This window comes from Myotis brandtii, unplaced genomic scaffold (assembly GCF_000412655.1).
Source record: "Myotis brandtii unplaced genomic scaffold, ASM41265v1 scaffold18, whole genome shotgun sequence".
Classification (NCBI taxonomy): domain Eukaryota; kingdom Metazoa; phylum Chordata; class Mammalia; order Chiroptera; family Vespertilionidae; genus Myotis; species Myotis brandtii.
The window spans coordinates 10,151,729-10,167,788 of record NW_005356674.1 but is presented as its reverse complement, the minus strand read 5'-3'; the positions used below and the strand labels follow the sequence as shown (position 1 = coordinate 10,167,788).

Sequence of the window (16,060 nt, the reverse complement as noted above, 5' to 3'; positions counted from 1 at the left end):
AAGAGATAGAAACTAGAAATGATACCACAGATTGCCCCAGTCTGTTTATACATACTATAAAAAATACCATATTTAGAGGCAGTGTGATATAGTAAGAAAAGAAAAAAAGTCACAGGCTATAGTAAGCTAATGTAATTATGTAGAAAAATTCTGAGCTTGAGTTCTGTCATCTGAAACAAAAAGGGGGGCTCCATCTTCCTTGCGGGGTTGTTGGATTGTGGTAGGAACAGATAAAACACCAGCACGGTACAGAACCTATAAATAGACATGCCCCAAATCCTAGTCACTGTTATCATTCAAGTTTTATTAAAGAAATTAGTACTTAAAACATGTGAAAATGAAGGGCTAGAAGCCAGTCTTAGAATTTTATTTCAAAGCTAAATTTAATCACACATTACTGAATAAAAGGAACACCAGCTATCACTGAAGGGAAATAAAGACAACTAATTAATATACAACCCTGGCTTTAAAGGAATTTAAGTCTTTTACTCAAACATTTACTGAACAAAGACTTTGTTCCAAGCACAAGTCTCAGCTAAGGGGATACAACATGAATGAAGACAGTCAGGGCTTCAAGGAGGTGGTAGTTGAGTGTTAAAATGTGAAAGCATACAATGAGAGCCCAGGGAAGAGCTGACTAGAGGGATGGGCAAGGTGATGTGGGAGCATGGAGGAAATGTCACCTAACTCTACCTGGAGCTTCACAGAAAGAGTTCATATAGACAGTAACCTTCAGGATGGGGTTTGAAGACAATAAAGGATCTTGCTGCTCAAGTGACATGCAGAGGCCCAGAAGCAGGACTGAGCAGATGACTGGGGGTGAGTGTGTCTGCAGCCTCGGAAGCAGTGGTTGAAAAAGATTTTGCAGAATCATCTTGGAGTCGAAGACACTAAGGACTTTGGATATTCTCCAAGAGATTGCAGGGAGCCAATAGATAGCTTTAAGTAGGAGGGCTACATGATTAAATAGTCATACTGGTTTTTTGTGTGTGTGTGTTTTTTTAAAACAGAAATCACTCTGGGAACAATGTAGCCTGCAGGGGTTTCGAGTGAGTGGGATCAGGGCCTATGACCACAGGAGTCTACTTAGAATGAGGTTGTATTTATGTAGATAAGAAACAGCAGATGCAAACCAAGACAGAGGCAGTGAAGAGGGAGATGAGGAGCCAAATTAGGCCATTTCTAAAGTAAAATCTCAAAGACTTGATAACCACTGAGATATGTGGGCAGTCAAGGCCCACTCCTTTTTTGAGCTTGGAGAAATGGGTGGGTGGTGATGCCAGCAATGGGGCCAGAAAACATGCGAAGACAGATGGATTTCATAGGCTAGAAGAGATTATCAGTTCATCTGGGGACGTGAATTTTGGAGAGTTTAAGGAATACAGATAGTTGCATTAACAGCTATAAAGGTAAGCAAAATATATCTTCCAGGGAATTTTTAAGCCAAGAAATATATTTGACTGTTTAAATTGCTGAAAAAGCTCTTTAATTGCTCCTGTTGCTAAATATGCCATAGGAAAAGTTGAAGTCTCTTCTTTTTTGTTTGTAGACTCTGCTAAACCAAAGCGGATTTAAAAATTTATAGTCAGACTATATCAGCAAAATATATTGCCAGGTGAACCCCACTATCTCTGCAGTAGTTGCAATTCTGTACCTTTTACTGTTGGCACTTCTCCAATCGACTTCACTGGGACTGAATTCTAGCATACTCTCAATCCTATTTCCTCTCCGCAGGCATAATTCTATAGTACAACACAGGGGTGGAGAAGGGGACTCAGCCATGTGGTCAGAAATCAATCTTTTCCTTTCCTAAGACAAAGTTAGTTTCCTGGGCAAAGCAGGCATTCATAAGACAATGAATACATCCATTCCACTGCATTCTATGGGACCCCCATCCAAGTGTAAAGGCATTGTTAGTTTCAAGGTTGACGTTTCTCCAATATTATGCATCAACCTGTGGAATATGGAAAGGTTGAGAGCACTGACTGGCTTGGCTCAGTGGATAGAGCGTTGGCCTGAGGACGGGAGGGTCCCAGGTTTGATTCTGGTCAAGGGCATGTACCTTGGTTGCAGGCACATCCCCAGTGGGGGTTGTGCAGGAGGCAACTGATCGATGTTTCTAACTTTCTATCTCTCTCCCTTCCTCTCTGTAAAAAATCAATAAAAAATATATTTTTTTAAAAAAAGAAAGGTTGAGAGTTTTTACTCCAGGCATAGATGGTACCATAGTTCTCTTGCCAAGACATGGATCTATCAGCTCCAATGGCTTATTATGACAAAGCACTCTGGCTTTGAAGACATTCCATGTCTGGCCTAATAGGCTTTCTATGTCCTCCTGCCTCCACCTTGCCACTTTCACATTCTCAAAGATACTTGCTCCTCTCCCTGAAGACCCCCCCTCCCATTTTAGCCTCAGTAAGAAGTGCTACACAAATTGGCAAAGTACACAGAATATAGCTTTTGCCCTTACTCTTAAAAATATTTTTGTTAAAAATATTTTTATTTTTTAGAGAGAGAGAGGAAGAGGGAGGGAGAAAGATGAGCCAATCATTCTCACCAAGAAGTCACGTATTATATGAAGCCATCTCAGGCCATTCCCTCACAGAAATTATCCCTTCCACACCATCCAAATGTGCACAGCCCTTTGCCTACAGCTCCTGAATACTCTTATCCCTTTCCCTCCTATATTATGGCAATTTTTGCATACATTCATTGTCCTCTTTGAGAGAAGGACAAGCTCGATTCATCCCAAAGTTTCTAGCATAATAACTTTGTATATAGTCAGTGTTAATTAGATATTGTTGAAGCAATGAGTAATTGATTGACTCGCTGATTGAATGACTACAGTAAAAATTTCTTCAGAAAGACTGTGCCCTCTCAGAAGTACAGTACATCTAGGATATCCCAGAAACTGGCAACTCATGACTTTTCATATGTTTCTCATGCCAGAAGAGGGCTCATTCCATGGCCTTTGGTCTACAGGTGATGGAAATGCCAGAGCCTAAAAAGAAAATATTGTGAGCATAACTTCCATTCTTGACACATTAGCTATCTATTTTCTTCTATATAATGATGTCAAAACAAAATTATCTAATATTTTAGAGACTATGTGATAGAATGCTTCTTATTATTTGTAGTCTTACTCATCAAAAGAAATGTATTTTTGGTAAACACGTTAATCCAATTCTTGTATATCAAAATCAAATACTTTATTGTGGGGAAATTATGAGAGCCCCTGTGATAAGTCCTTTGCAGGGTGAAGAATTCACCTACAAAGGTCAAAGAATGAGAATAAATAATTCCCTCATTTCTCTTCTCTTCTGACTCCTCTCTCTCCATCTCTCTTCCTTTGTATTTTTTAATAAACCTGGAATTAAGTTTAAATTAGAAAAATTATTTGGTTTAACACAGCCAACCAACCTCAATGTAACAGTGCATTGTGGGGAGTTTCTTAAATCTTAAACATGGTTATAGGCATGAGAAAGAGATAGAAACATACTGTTTCAAAACAGTCCAAATAGTTGGCCCAGAAATGACCTGGTTAATAAAGTTAATAAGGCGGAAACAGCCCAGTCACCTAAGTGTGCATGGATCTGACTTGGTATCATTCTTTGCAGATGCCACATTCTTGTACTGGTGCCCCATCCAGGGCAGACTAAGATACCTATACATAGGCTAATAGACCCCATGTAACCTTCCTTATCTGGAAAGAGGAAGCACCCTGTCAGGAGACAGGGAGTAATGTTCTGAAAATATACCTATGTCTCCCACTTTACTTTCAGACCAGAGAATGAAGCATCTGACAGCACAACTGACTGAACGTGTCCTAGGTAAGGTTTATTCATGTCATCCCCATTGCGAAGGAAAACCCACCTTCCAGTGAGCTGGGCCTTATATTCACAAAGATTTCAGACATGAACTCAGCAGAGTTGTGCATGTAGGATAACAGAGTGTGTTCTTCATGAGGAACAAGTGCAAGAACGTTACACTTTGTATGATAGTACAGCAGTGCAATAGCAACTGGAGTAGACAGAATTCTAAGACAGCATCCGGGATTCCAACTCCTGTGTACACACTTGTCTAATCCCTCTCCCCTGCATGTGGACAGGACATATGATTTTAGAAGAGGTTTTACAGAGGACATTAAGATCCATAATCAGTTGACTTTGAGTTCATCAGAAGAGAGATTATCCTAGCTGGGCCTGACTTAGTCAAGTGAGCTCTTAAAAGACAGGCACTCCTGCTGGTCTTGAAGACGTAGCTATTCTGTTGTGAGAGGCCGATAGAAGAGGCCATGTGGCAAGAACCTGAGGGTGGCTTCTAGCTGCTGAAAAGTCCCTGGCTGACAGCCAGCAAGAAAAAAGGGATCTCAATCACAAAATCACAAGGAACTAAATTCTGCCAGCAACCACATAAGCTTGGGAGAGGGCCTCTAATTTCAGCTGAGACCACAGTCACAGTGGACAACTTGTTTGCCGTCTTGTGAGACCCTGAGCAGAGGACCCAGCTAATCCTTGCCTGGATGTCTGGCCTAGAGAAAATGTGAGATAAGAAGCCACTAAGTTTGTGAAAATTTGCTAAACAGATATAGAAAATGAACACAGGAACTACCTCCCTAAACATAAAGAAGAGCAATAAAAGAAACTATAATTACCATGTAAAAATTTAAAAAAGTCTCTAGAATCTTCCATTTGTGAGAAGATATCTATGAAGTTTTCATGTAATAGCCTTTTCCTGTTTTCATATAATAGCCTTTTATACACACAGACCCGTAATAATGGAGCACATCTTTTTTTTTATTGGCTAACTGCCTTTAATTTAAGATATTTTCCAGACTACAACTAAGCAAAGACTTCAGATCTCCACAGTCTCACCTTATCCTTTCCCCTTCCGAGGACATCGGGTACATGACCCTTTTCTCTATGCTTTTAATGTTAAGAGATCTATGTAACTTGATGAAAGCATAAAGAGGAAAAAAAAATCACTGAGAATTGCCCCTGAAAAGGAAGTATTTTGATTTGAACAAATTTTCTTGGACCATTTGAACAGCCTATAACAGGAGTACATAAAATATATGCAAACATGAATGAGTTTCTGAAGCACAGTTCCTGAACGCTTTGACTGAAATCTCCTTGATAGAGTCCACTGGGCCCCAGACTTCCTTTAAAGCTTAAATCTTGCCTCATTAACCCCAAAGGAGAAGTAGTCTGGCCAACTTTTGATATGACTGGAAAATGTAGGCTAATGTACCATGATGTTTGAGAATGGCTACTTCCCTCTGAAAGTATTATATTCTCAAAAATGTGTTTTTCTCCAATGGTACTCTGTGGCAAATATTTGTGCTAAAAACTATTTTATAAAATATGTACTTGTGTTCTTTATTATACTTTCCATTTGTCCAGATTAATACTCATGTACTTAAAGGAAAAGTTTACTAAGAAAATATATATTTTTAAATACATTAAATGTGTTTTTAAAAAAGGAACTATGGAGGAATGAACTATATGCAGGTCATAATGTTAAGAGTGTGTGTGTGTGTGTGTGTGTGTGTGTGTTTTAGAGTATTTCAAACGAGAAATATAGCTACATGCAATGAGTTAAATAAATTAATTGGGGTTATTTTTCGCCTAAAATGGGGTATACATATTCAATATTTCCAAGGTCTTAGTTTTTCTAAGTCTCATTTGCACTTGAATTAAACACAAACGAGAAGATATTTTAAGAGTAAATATATTTTAGGGTAGTTTTATATAAAAAGATTCATATTTTCTAATAGTTTTTTAAAAATTATATTGTATATGAGAAAAACAATTTTAATTAATGGTCCACAATTGTCTTTCAATCCTGACAAAGAGCTCACTTCTTAAATATTAAAAGTAAAAAATATCCTATTACGTAAAACAATGAAGTGTCACTAGGTGATAAAGTATATTATTAACTTGTTTTATGTTGCCTTGTGACTATACACCAACTGATACATTAATAAGATGATGTTGTAGGCTTTTCTTGTCATATACTTGTTTTTTTTCCCCTGTGGGAAATGTTAGATGCTGTTTTGTTTTATTATTTTCTATCATAATATTAAATCAGTATGGCTAACAATAATACTATAGACATTATGGTTAAGTTAGCAAAGTGGGTTTTCAGGGTTATTGTTTGCTGTCTTGCTTTTTATCGGAATTGTCCAAAATAAAATAAGAAACTAACATGACAATAAAATGTACCTAAGAAATAATGCGGAAAAATTTTAGCAAGTAAGCACATTGCATTTTTAGTATAATAACATTGTCCATTCTCTAGGATAGGTTTTACTTGAGGGGGTAACAATTTAGCAACATTAAAACTTGCACAAGAAAATAAATGACCACTATAAAAAATCAAGAGAAAGAAGGATAATGATAAGAAAAGAGTTTCTGGGATAGTAATTTTACTTAAATAAAATGGTGTCAACACAGAAAAGATAGCATAACAAGATAAACTGAATATTTAGCCAGGAAAATGGTATGCTCATGATTCTAGACACAGTGAAATTTGTGGATGAAAATTTGCTTAAAGTATTTTTTAAGTTTCAGATTATTCAAGTCATCCTGCAATTCAAACAAAAAACAAATGTGAAAGTACAATCCTCTTTTATTGAGTGAGGTTTGTTGGGACAAGGAATATCCAGCAAATGTTGTAAACAAAACATTTGTGTTACTCATCACTTTGAAACATGCTTCACTGATTTTCAGATTGATATCATACAAAGTGGTTCCCTCCAGGAATTCCCCAGACGCTGTGGATCACAGACCAAGCATGCACTCCAACAGTTTTAATTTTTTAAAAATTATTCTAAAAGCTGATATATGATGATGGTCTTCCCAAATAAGGATTTAAATTTTCTAACCTATTTTATTAACATTAATGTGTAGTTAAAATAGAAAAATACCTAATCACTAGTATACCCATCTCTCTCTACATGCCCTCTGCTTGTCAAATATTATAGTGACAGAGGCATCCTCACACTGAGGATCCAAAACCCCTCATTAACAATTGATATCTAAGTAGAACCCTGAGGTGATTCCCAGGGCTATGCTGGGATGATTCACTGCACAAGGCATTCCATGCAATTTTAAATGACAATGATATAAGCAACTACTTTTTACCAATTTCTTCATTTTCAATATAGATACATTGTGATCAATGTCAGAAGGCTTTGGGGGAGGGGATTAAATTTGCAACTTCAAGACCAAACATCCACATAAAACTGATTACTTCCTAAGGCAATAAATATAGCACCCTCCCCCCCCCTCCCAATCATGCATGATTAAGGTCTCCAGTGGTAAATTTGTGTGGTGGCTAGGTGGTGGAGGTAATGGCAGTAGCAGGGACTTGAAATTTTATTTCAAATTTTTATCAAATTATTATTTAAGGAAGACAGATCTATCATGGCATTGCACTTTTCTTATGCTGTCTGACACATCTAGAATATAAAAAGGGAGAGAATGGCTACAGCTAAAGATAACACTGGAAGAATATCCACCCCAACTACCATGAGTAGTCTGGATGTCAAAAACAAAAATTGAACAAAATCAAGTAAATGCTTCATCTCTTTCTTATGTAAAGTTTTCCAAGTATTCCCAAAGTTCAAAAGTCCAGGAGTTACTTCCCAGCATCATTAAAGTGTGTATCTAGAACACTGGAGTGGAAATAAAATTAAATGAGCTCTTCATACCAGCTCCAAGAAACATAGCCTCATAGTAAAAAAACAAACAAACAACAAAAAACACACACATACACACACACACAATGATACCTGAACCACTGAAAAAAGCCTTTTAAATAAACGAGTTTCTATGAGTCTGGTGTAATAGTAAGGAAAAAGAAAGATAGCACAGAAGCAACATACCCTAGGAGGAAAGTGTGAATGGATATTCATAGTGAAACCAACTGAGAACATTTGTTGGAGAAGTGACTACAGACTTCTAATTACAGGGAGAAAGCTTACTGGAAAGACCAAAGGGCTCAAGCAGGGAGCTAGAGAAAAGACTAGGAAGGAATCAGGACCTGACCGTGGTCCTGAAATAGAACACTCGCTCCAAGCATCCACACACACTCTCTCTCTCTCTCTCTTTAAAACAACAACCACAACACACACACACACATACACACACAACTGCCTCTTAAAAAACCCAACGTCCAATAACAGTTGCCCTAAAAAATGTCGAAACTTTCTTTTTGGTAAGATCAGCCTTTCTAATGCCCAGCTCCTCCTTCCCCAACAATTTCTCCTCGAGTGTTAGGATAACTTCAGGACTGAAAGGTGCACTCTTCTAGTTTAAAGCAGGAATCAAGATTCTGACAGACTCACAATGCTTAGAATTCCACAGAAAGCTTACACTTGGCAATTCCTGATTCTAGTCTGCGGTTCTTAAGCTCCCATGGGAAACCATGCCATCCGAAAGACCTCACAGAAGGAAGCTCCATGGACGAAGAACATCCCAAACTCTCCCTCTAATCGAGGAGGACTTGAGATTGTGGGATACGGTGGCAGATTCACCACTATGGACAATTCCCACTCTCACCTCATAAACTTAATAAAAACCAATTCCTGAAAGAGGTACCCAAAAGACAGGTCCCACAGGGAACGAGGGATCAGTCTTCGGGCTCTTTTGAACCCCAAGAAATCAAGGGGGCCAACTACACCAAAGTGTTCACGCTGCACCAAACCATGGGAGGAAATAAAAATTTCTCCGCACAAAAGACACCTTGGAACAGAAGGAAATTCACTCCGCTGTTGCACAAAAAGAAGGTGGGAGCGAAAGTAATTTCTACACACACACACACACACACACACACACACACACACAAATCATTATCAAAAAATAACCGTGCAACTCGCCGAAGTGCAGGACTTACGTGTTCCGTCAAAACGGGTGGCGATGGTGTCCAGGAAGGTGTTCTGGGGCGCCAGTAATCCTTTCATAACCGGCATTTTTCCAGCGTGGTGTGAAATTCTCCATCAAAGTTTGTCCAGAAGGGTTGTTCGAGAGGAAAGTGCCAAGAAGGGAGCAGGGGAGCGAGAGGATGGCGGGGAGGGGGGCCTGGCGTGGCGGTGGGGCCGAGCCAAGGGAAGGGGGAAGCTGGCAGGAGGGAGGAAGCGAGTTCCAGCCGCCGCTGCTCAGACAGGAGCAGCCCCGAGAGCGCTCGGGGAGCCCGCCCCGCAAAGAGCAGGCAGCGGCCGGGGCGCCGTGCCCTGACCTAAGTCACTGGGGTCTCGGAGGACAGCGCTGGACGCTCGCTCGGTGGCGCTGAGCCTCCCCGTCTCTAAGGGGCGCCAGGAAATGCCAGCAAGCGCATCTCCCACCCCCCAGGAGCCAGGGAACAAAGACCCCTTTGTTCGCTCCCGCTCCCTCTCTCGAGGAGCCCGGAGTCCAGCGGCCGGGGCGCCGTGCCCTGACCTAAGTCACTGGGGTCTCGGAGGACAGCGCTGGACGCTCGCTCGGTGGCGCTGAGCCTCCCCGTCTCTAAGGGGCGCCAGGAAATGCCAGCAAGCGCATCTCCCACCCCCCAGGAGCCAGGGAACAAAGACCCCTTTGTTCGCTCCCGCTCCCTCTCTCGAGGAGCCCGGAGTCCCGTGGGTGTGGTGTTGGAGAAAGGGGAGGCGATAGGTCCGGACAGGTACCCGGCCTCCGCCTAGAACTTTGCGGGAGGCGGCCTGGGAGTTCATTGCGCGGCCCCCTCTCCTATCACCCAGGTCTTTCCACCCGGGAGTTGGCCCAAAGCGCCGGGGTTGCGGGGTGGGGGTGGAGGGTGGTTTCCACCTCTCCTTCCTGGGCTCAAAAAAGGGAGTGTTTCAGCCCCTCGCCCCAAATGGCCATCGGTCTCCCCAAGCCAGTCTAAACTAAAACCGAAAATGATAATAGTAGCTGTTCATGCAGACAATGGATGGCTTCCCTCTCTCCGGTGACATGTGAACAAAACATTTCTTGAAAAGTTTGCTGTTTTTGCTGATTTGCAAATGACAGCGCCAGTAAAAACGGCAAGGCTGCCCGATAAAAACAGCTTTCACACAACTAGCCTAGCCGGCCCCCTCTCCCCTCGCCCCACGGCGGGGCTCCCTCCCAGGCCGGCACCTCCAGGTAGGAAGCCCGGCCGAGTCCCTGGAACGACAAGTGTCTTGGAACACGAAAGTGGTGCATCCCCGTCCCTGTCCCTGTCCCTCTTCTCACGCGGGGACTCCCTCTCTACCCACGTCCTGCCCGGGAGAACCCAGCCCAAACCCGGCGCGGGGATCCGACAGAGACCCGTGGAAGGGAAGGAGAGGGAGAAAGTTGAGAGCTCAGGGGCAGAAAAACAAACGTGGGCACAGGTGCTGGGGCGCCCGGAAGAAAAGGACGGGGAAGCGAACAGGTGTGTGAAGCTCGGCGACAGGCAGCTCGGGTCCCCGCCGCCCTGGCGCTCGGGCGTGGCTGGAGGCGAGAGCGCACGTCCCCCACTTATGTTTTTATTTTGTTATTTTTGGGGGGGAGGGGGGAGTTCCTTGTTTGAATTCTCCCGGCTCCTGTGGCCAAGGGGAACCCTGAGGGCTCCGTCACCGCTGCCCAGGGCTCGGGGAGGGCAGGGGCGTAGGGAGGAAGGGAAGCACCCCCTCTCCCCGCCTCCGTCCCGCTGCCTAGTGATGCACTTCCTGCGGCCGAGGATTCCCTTTGTGTTGAAATTCTGGCGGATCCGGCTGCGCTGCGCCTCTAGCGGGGCGGGGGCGCGCCTGGCTGGAGAGGGGATTCCTCAGTGGGCCTGGCACTTGGCACGGGGTCCCCCGCCCAGCTGAACTCTGCGCTGGGCTCTGGGGCGGCTCCTGTCCTCCCGCGAACCCTGCAGTCCCCAGCCCGCTGAGCTTTGCGGAAACTGAGCTCGCTCGGGTGGTGTCCCCCACGTGGCGCGCCGAGCCAAATGCGGGTGGTTCTGTTGGCTCCCTCTAGGGCAGAAGCGGGGAGAGAAAGACCAGGGAGTCCCTGCTTCTGTTTGGGCGGTGCATCGGGTCCCAGAAAACCCAGACTGCTGCTGTCAGTTATTGAAATGATTGTATTTCTGTAAGATTAATAAAAAGCATGGTTTAATTGTTGCTGCTACCATTACTCAGCTCTGTTCAATTAACTGCAAATGCTGAACTTATCCAAAGATGCATATTTATTTTTTAATCTCTCTTATGAAATTTGCTCACGGAAACACCCACGAAGCCAGAAAAATGCCTCCCTTGAAGTGACTTGGAGTTCATCATAAACTATATTAAGTGACAACCACGGTTCAGGTTTATAAATTTGCACTTTAGGGCTGTGTGTGTGTGTAAAAACGGTTTCCTGGTGGACTTGATCAATGTTGCCAAATGCATGAAATCACTTGCAAGAAACAAGCAGCAAGAGAGGCTTAAGAATGACAATCCCAAAGAAAGCTTAGATTTTATTGCAAAGGGATCCCAGCATTTATCACTCACTGTCTTAGTCTCATTTCCAGCACCTACTGTGGGTCAGGGACTGGACTAGGCATGACAAGATTCCTACCCTAAATTCATGTTCAGTCCAGAGAGACTGGATCCTATTGGTCTGTCGGAGGTAGATCTCACCACATTTTTATGTTTTCATCACCCAAGAGTCATTCTTAATGAAGACTGTCATCACCTGTGTGGTCTTGGGGTCCCGGCCCTCTCTAAGCACTAAACAAGGATCCATTGCTCCTCCTAAGTGTTTGTGGCATGGGGGAGGCCAAACTTGGAAATTAAAACATGCTCTTGATAAGAGTGTAAGCATATTAAGTCCTCTGGCACCTTGAAATCAAAGAAGCACAAAAAAGAGATGCAATGAAAAATTATCTGTCACAAAAATCACATTCTTTTTCCTTAAAGGAAATGTCCCCTATGATTGACAAAAAGAACTGCAACTCCTTTTACTGAAGACCCATTCTATGCTACTTTCTCTACCACCTCAATAAGACCACACCACAAGAATGCAGGATTAACACACAATAGAGTAAACCCAAGGCCCTTTTGAAGAGATTCATCTTCACAGAGCAGGACATCATTTCTTTGACTCTACAGGGTAAAAGACACAAAAATCCCTAAATTCCGACCAAGGTACACTCTGTGATTGTGCTATAGAATGCTACAAAAACAAACCTAGGCAAATTTCACTGGTTTACTGTGTAACAAACCACCCTAAAACCCACTAGTTTAAAACAATAGCTGTTGTTGTTTTTTCTTTTCTCCCCCCCCCCCTCCATACATCTGCCAGTTGGACAGGGCTCAATGGTGCTCACTTCTGAGTCACTTCCAACGTGGCTCACCGACAGGGGGGCCATTGGTGCTGGCTATCAGCTAGGAGCTCAGCCAGTGCAGTGGCTTTGGGGCTTCAGTTCTTCTTCACGTGACTCTCTCCATAGACACCTGGATTTCCTCACAGCATGGCGGGGTTTTAAGACTGAGTGTCCCAAGAGAGGGATTAGCAGCTACCAGCTTCTTAAGGTTTGGTTCCGAAACTGCCAGAATTGAAGCAGGCACAGAGCCCAGATGCAATGGAAGGAAACATAAATCCATGGGTTAAAATCTCCGCATCCATTTGTTAGTATTTCAAGTTTCAAAGGAAGTTACTTTACAATAGTATCCCAAAATACGATTGAAAAAAATCCCTTTTTACCTATTCTACGTATTTCCATAAGAACCTGGGGTTTATCTGGGCTCAAGTCGATAACTGTAGGGAAAATGCAAGACAAATAAAGAAATATACATTAAACTCACGTGAGAACAAAAGCCAGGTTTTAATGGCAATTGTTATTGTTTCAAGTTGATTCTCTCCTGTTGGGGGGAGGTCACTGAGCAGACATGACCTCCTGTTGACTCCAGAGCTGCCCGCAGGGCTTGGGCATGTAATATACACCCTGCCCACTGTTCCCCAGCTGGCGCCATTTTCAAGAACACTCCCTGAGAGAACAATGTGTTGTTGAGACTCTCTGGGCCTGGCTGGTATACAACACTGAACCCCATTAAGGCCTCTATAGAAACTTTTAAGATTCCGATGGCAAGTTCCGAGATCTACTCGTCATGGGACCCCTCAAGACAAGTTTCCTGTAAGTTCCCCCTGTTTTAAAAATGACCACTCACTAATCTGGGGTGATAGGCCTTTCTTGGGTCTCTCCTTGCCTTCAAGTACAGGAGCCAGTATAAGATTTCACCTGAAGCTCCTGAGATTTCAAACTAACATCTTCCCAACACTCCATGCTGTCTTTTCAGTCTCGGTGAGATTGAAAAGAGCTTTAGGAGCTCCCAGGCGTGTTGGATAGTTTTAGGCCCTCTTCGCGTCCATTTTCTAATTATAGCATTCACGGGGCACAGACAAAGACTTCACTGATGTTCATGTATTTGACTATAGGATCTGAAAATACTCTCTTTTTTTTTTAATTTTAATTCTGACCTGAGGGTATTTTTCCATTGCTTTTCAGAGAGAGTGGAAGAGAGAGGGAAAGACGGAGAGAAATATCGATGTGAGAGAAACACATCAATTGGTTGCCTCCCAATCAGGGCCCAGGTCAGAGATGGGCCTGCAACCGAGGTACATGCCCTTGCCCAGAATCAAACCCTTTGGGTCGCAGGCTGACACTCTATTCACTGAGCCAAACCAACTAGGGCTGAAAATATTCTTAAACATTTTCTGAAAACAAGACTTTTATTCCTTAAGAGAACTCTTTTAATTTATAGGCTGATTGGAAGAAAAGAGCATCTACTCAGAGGTGTTGTATTCTAGTTTTGTCTCTACCATTTATTCCCTTTGTGATTTTGAGGTGACCTTGGACAAGTCATTTAATTTTTGTGAGTTTCCATTTCTTCACCTGTGAAACGGAGATAATACTTTCCCTATCTACTTCACTGACTAGAACAAAATATTTGTGTATAATCTTTAAAACTTGTAATGTGTGGCATGGAAGATATTATTATAATAACATATGCCTCATTTTTATTTTGTATTCTAAAACACCTAATTCAAAGTTCTTTATACACAGTAAATGTTGTTGACTATTATATTGGGTAGTCTTATTAACTCAGAATACATTCGTGTATTAATAATAACCTGTCAAAACCTATGGCTTCTGAGCTTTTTGTTTTTAGTATAAATGGCTCTTAAGAGCTCAGAAGGAAAATCAAGTTCATTAATTTTTCTTACTAATGCTTTAGAATTGTCCAGTTTGGATGTCCACCCAAACTTGATTCTAGTGGTATGATTACTGCCTTTCATTCCCAATATACTCTCAAAGTTTGTAGAAACTGGGATACTCTGAAAAACCACCAGAATTATAGTCACAGCCAGGATAATCTAGATTTTCCTATATAATAAAGACCTAATATGCTAATTAGACTGGACGGCAGAACAACCTTCTGGAATGACCTTCTGGAATGACCAGTGGGCAGGGGACAGGGCTGTGAGGGCCGAGGCAGCCAGGGCTGTGAAGACCTACTCTTGCACGAATTTCATGCATCAGGCCTCTAGTACTTTAATAAAAACATAATGTCTCAGTGGTTTATTAAAACAATGCTATTTCTTTTTTTTTTTTAAATCCTCACCCAAGGATATATTTTTACTGAATTGAGAGAGAGAAACACTGATGTGAGAAACATCAATCAGTTGCCTTCCATAAATGCCCTGATGGGGATCAAACCCCACAACCTAGGCATGTGCTCTTACCGGGAATCGAACCCAGAACCATTTGGTGTACAGGACAATGCTCTAGCCAACTGAGCTACCCAGCCAGGACAACAATGCGATTTCTTACTCTTACATTTTCATGGGTTTAGATTGATGGAAACTCCTAGATGGGAAAAATATAATCTGACAGAACATGTGTGTGTTTATTATTTTTTTAAAAAATATATTTTTAAAATTGATTTCAGAGAGGAGAGGAGAGGAGAGGAGAGGGAGAGAGAGATAGAAACATCAATGATGAGAGAGAATCATTGATTGGCTGCCTCCTGCATGACCCCTACTGGGTATCGAGCCCACAACCCAGGCATGTGCCCTTGACTGGAATCGAACCCAGGACCCTTCTATCCACTTAGCCAAATCAGCTAGAGCTGTTTATTATTTTTAAATTGAATTTATTGAGGTGACATTGGTTAATAAAATTATATAGGTTTCAGGTGTACAGTTCTATAATACATCGTCTGTATATTGTATTGTGTGTTTACCACCCTAAGTCACGTCTCCTGCCATCACCATTTAGCCCGCCCTTTAGCCTCTTCTACCTGCCCCCAGCCCCTTTCCCTCTGGTAATCACCATACTGTTCTTTGTGCCTATGAGGTGGTGTTTTTCTTTGCTTAATCCCTTCACCTTTTTAAGCCAGCCCCCCAACCCCTCTCCCCTCTAATGACTATCAGTCTGTTCTTTGTCTCTACAAGTCTGCTTCTATTTTGTTTGTTAGTTTATTTTGTTCATTAGGTTTCACAAATAAGTGAAATCATATAATATTTGTCTTTCTCTGCTGGCTTATTTCACTTAGCATAATACTTGCCAGGTCCATTCATGCTATTGCAAAAAATAAGATTTCTTTTTTTTTTGTGATTGAGTAGTATTTCATTGTGTCAGTGTACCATAGATTTTTTTATTCACTGATCTGCTGATGGGCACTTGGGGTACTTTCAAATCTTGGGTATTATAAATAACCCTGCAATGAACATAGGGGTGCATATATTCTTTTGAATTAGTGTTTCAAGGTGTGTTTTTTTCCAGATATATTCTCAGAAGTGCAATTGGTAGGTCATAAGGCAATTCCATTTTTAATTTTTTGAAGTAACTCTATACTGCTTTCCACAGTGGCTGCACCAACCTGCATCCCCACCAACAGTGGATGAGGGTCCCCTTTTCTCCACATCCTCACCAACACTTGTTGTTTGTTGATTTATTGATGATAGCCATTCTGACAGGTGTGAGGTGATATCTCATTGTGGTTTTATATTTGCATTCTCTGATTATTAGTGATGTTGAGCATCTTTTCATATGTCTATTGGCCATCTATATATCCTCTTTTGAGAAGTGTGTA

General features: G+C 42.2%; 1 protein-coding gene across 1 annotated transcript in view; it reads right to left on the bottom strand.

Moving 5' to 3' along the window:
- KCNH8 (potassium channel, voltage gated eag related subfamily H, member 8) overlaps positions 1–9,205 on the bottom strand; it is a 280,000-nt gene extending 270,795 nt beyond the window's left edge. Inside the window, exon 1 of the mRNA XM_005863634.2 lies at positions 8,899–9,205. Within this exon, the coding sequence (XP_005863696.1) occupies positions 8,899–8,974 (76 nt within the window). The 5' untranslated portion in view covers positions 8,975–9,205. The remainder of the gene's footprint in view (positions 1–8,898) is intronic.
- Positions 9,206–16,060: the final 6,855 nt, after the last annotated feature.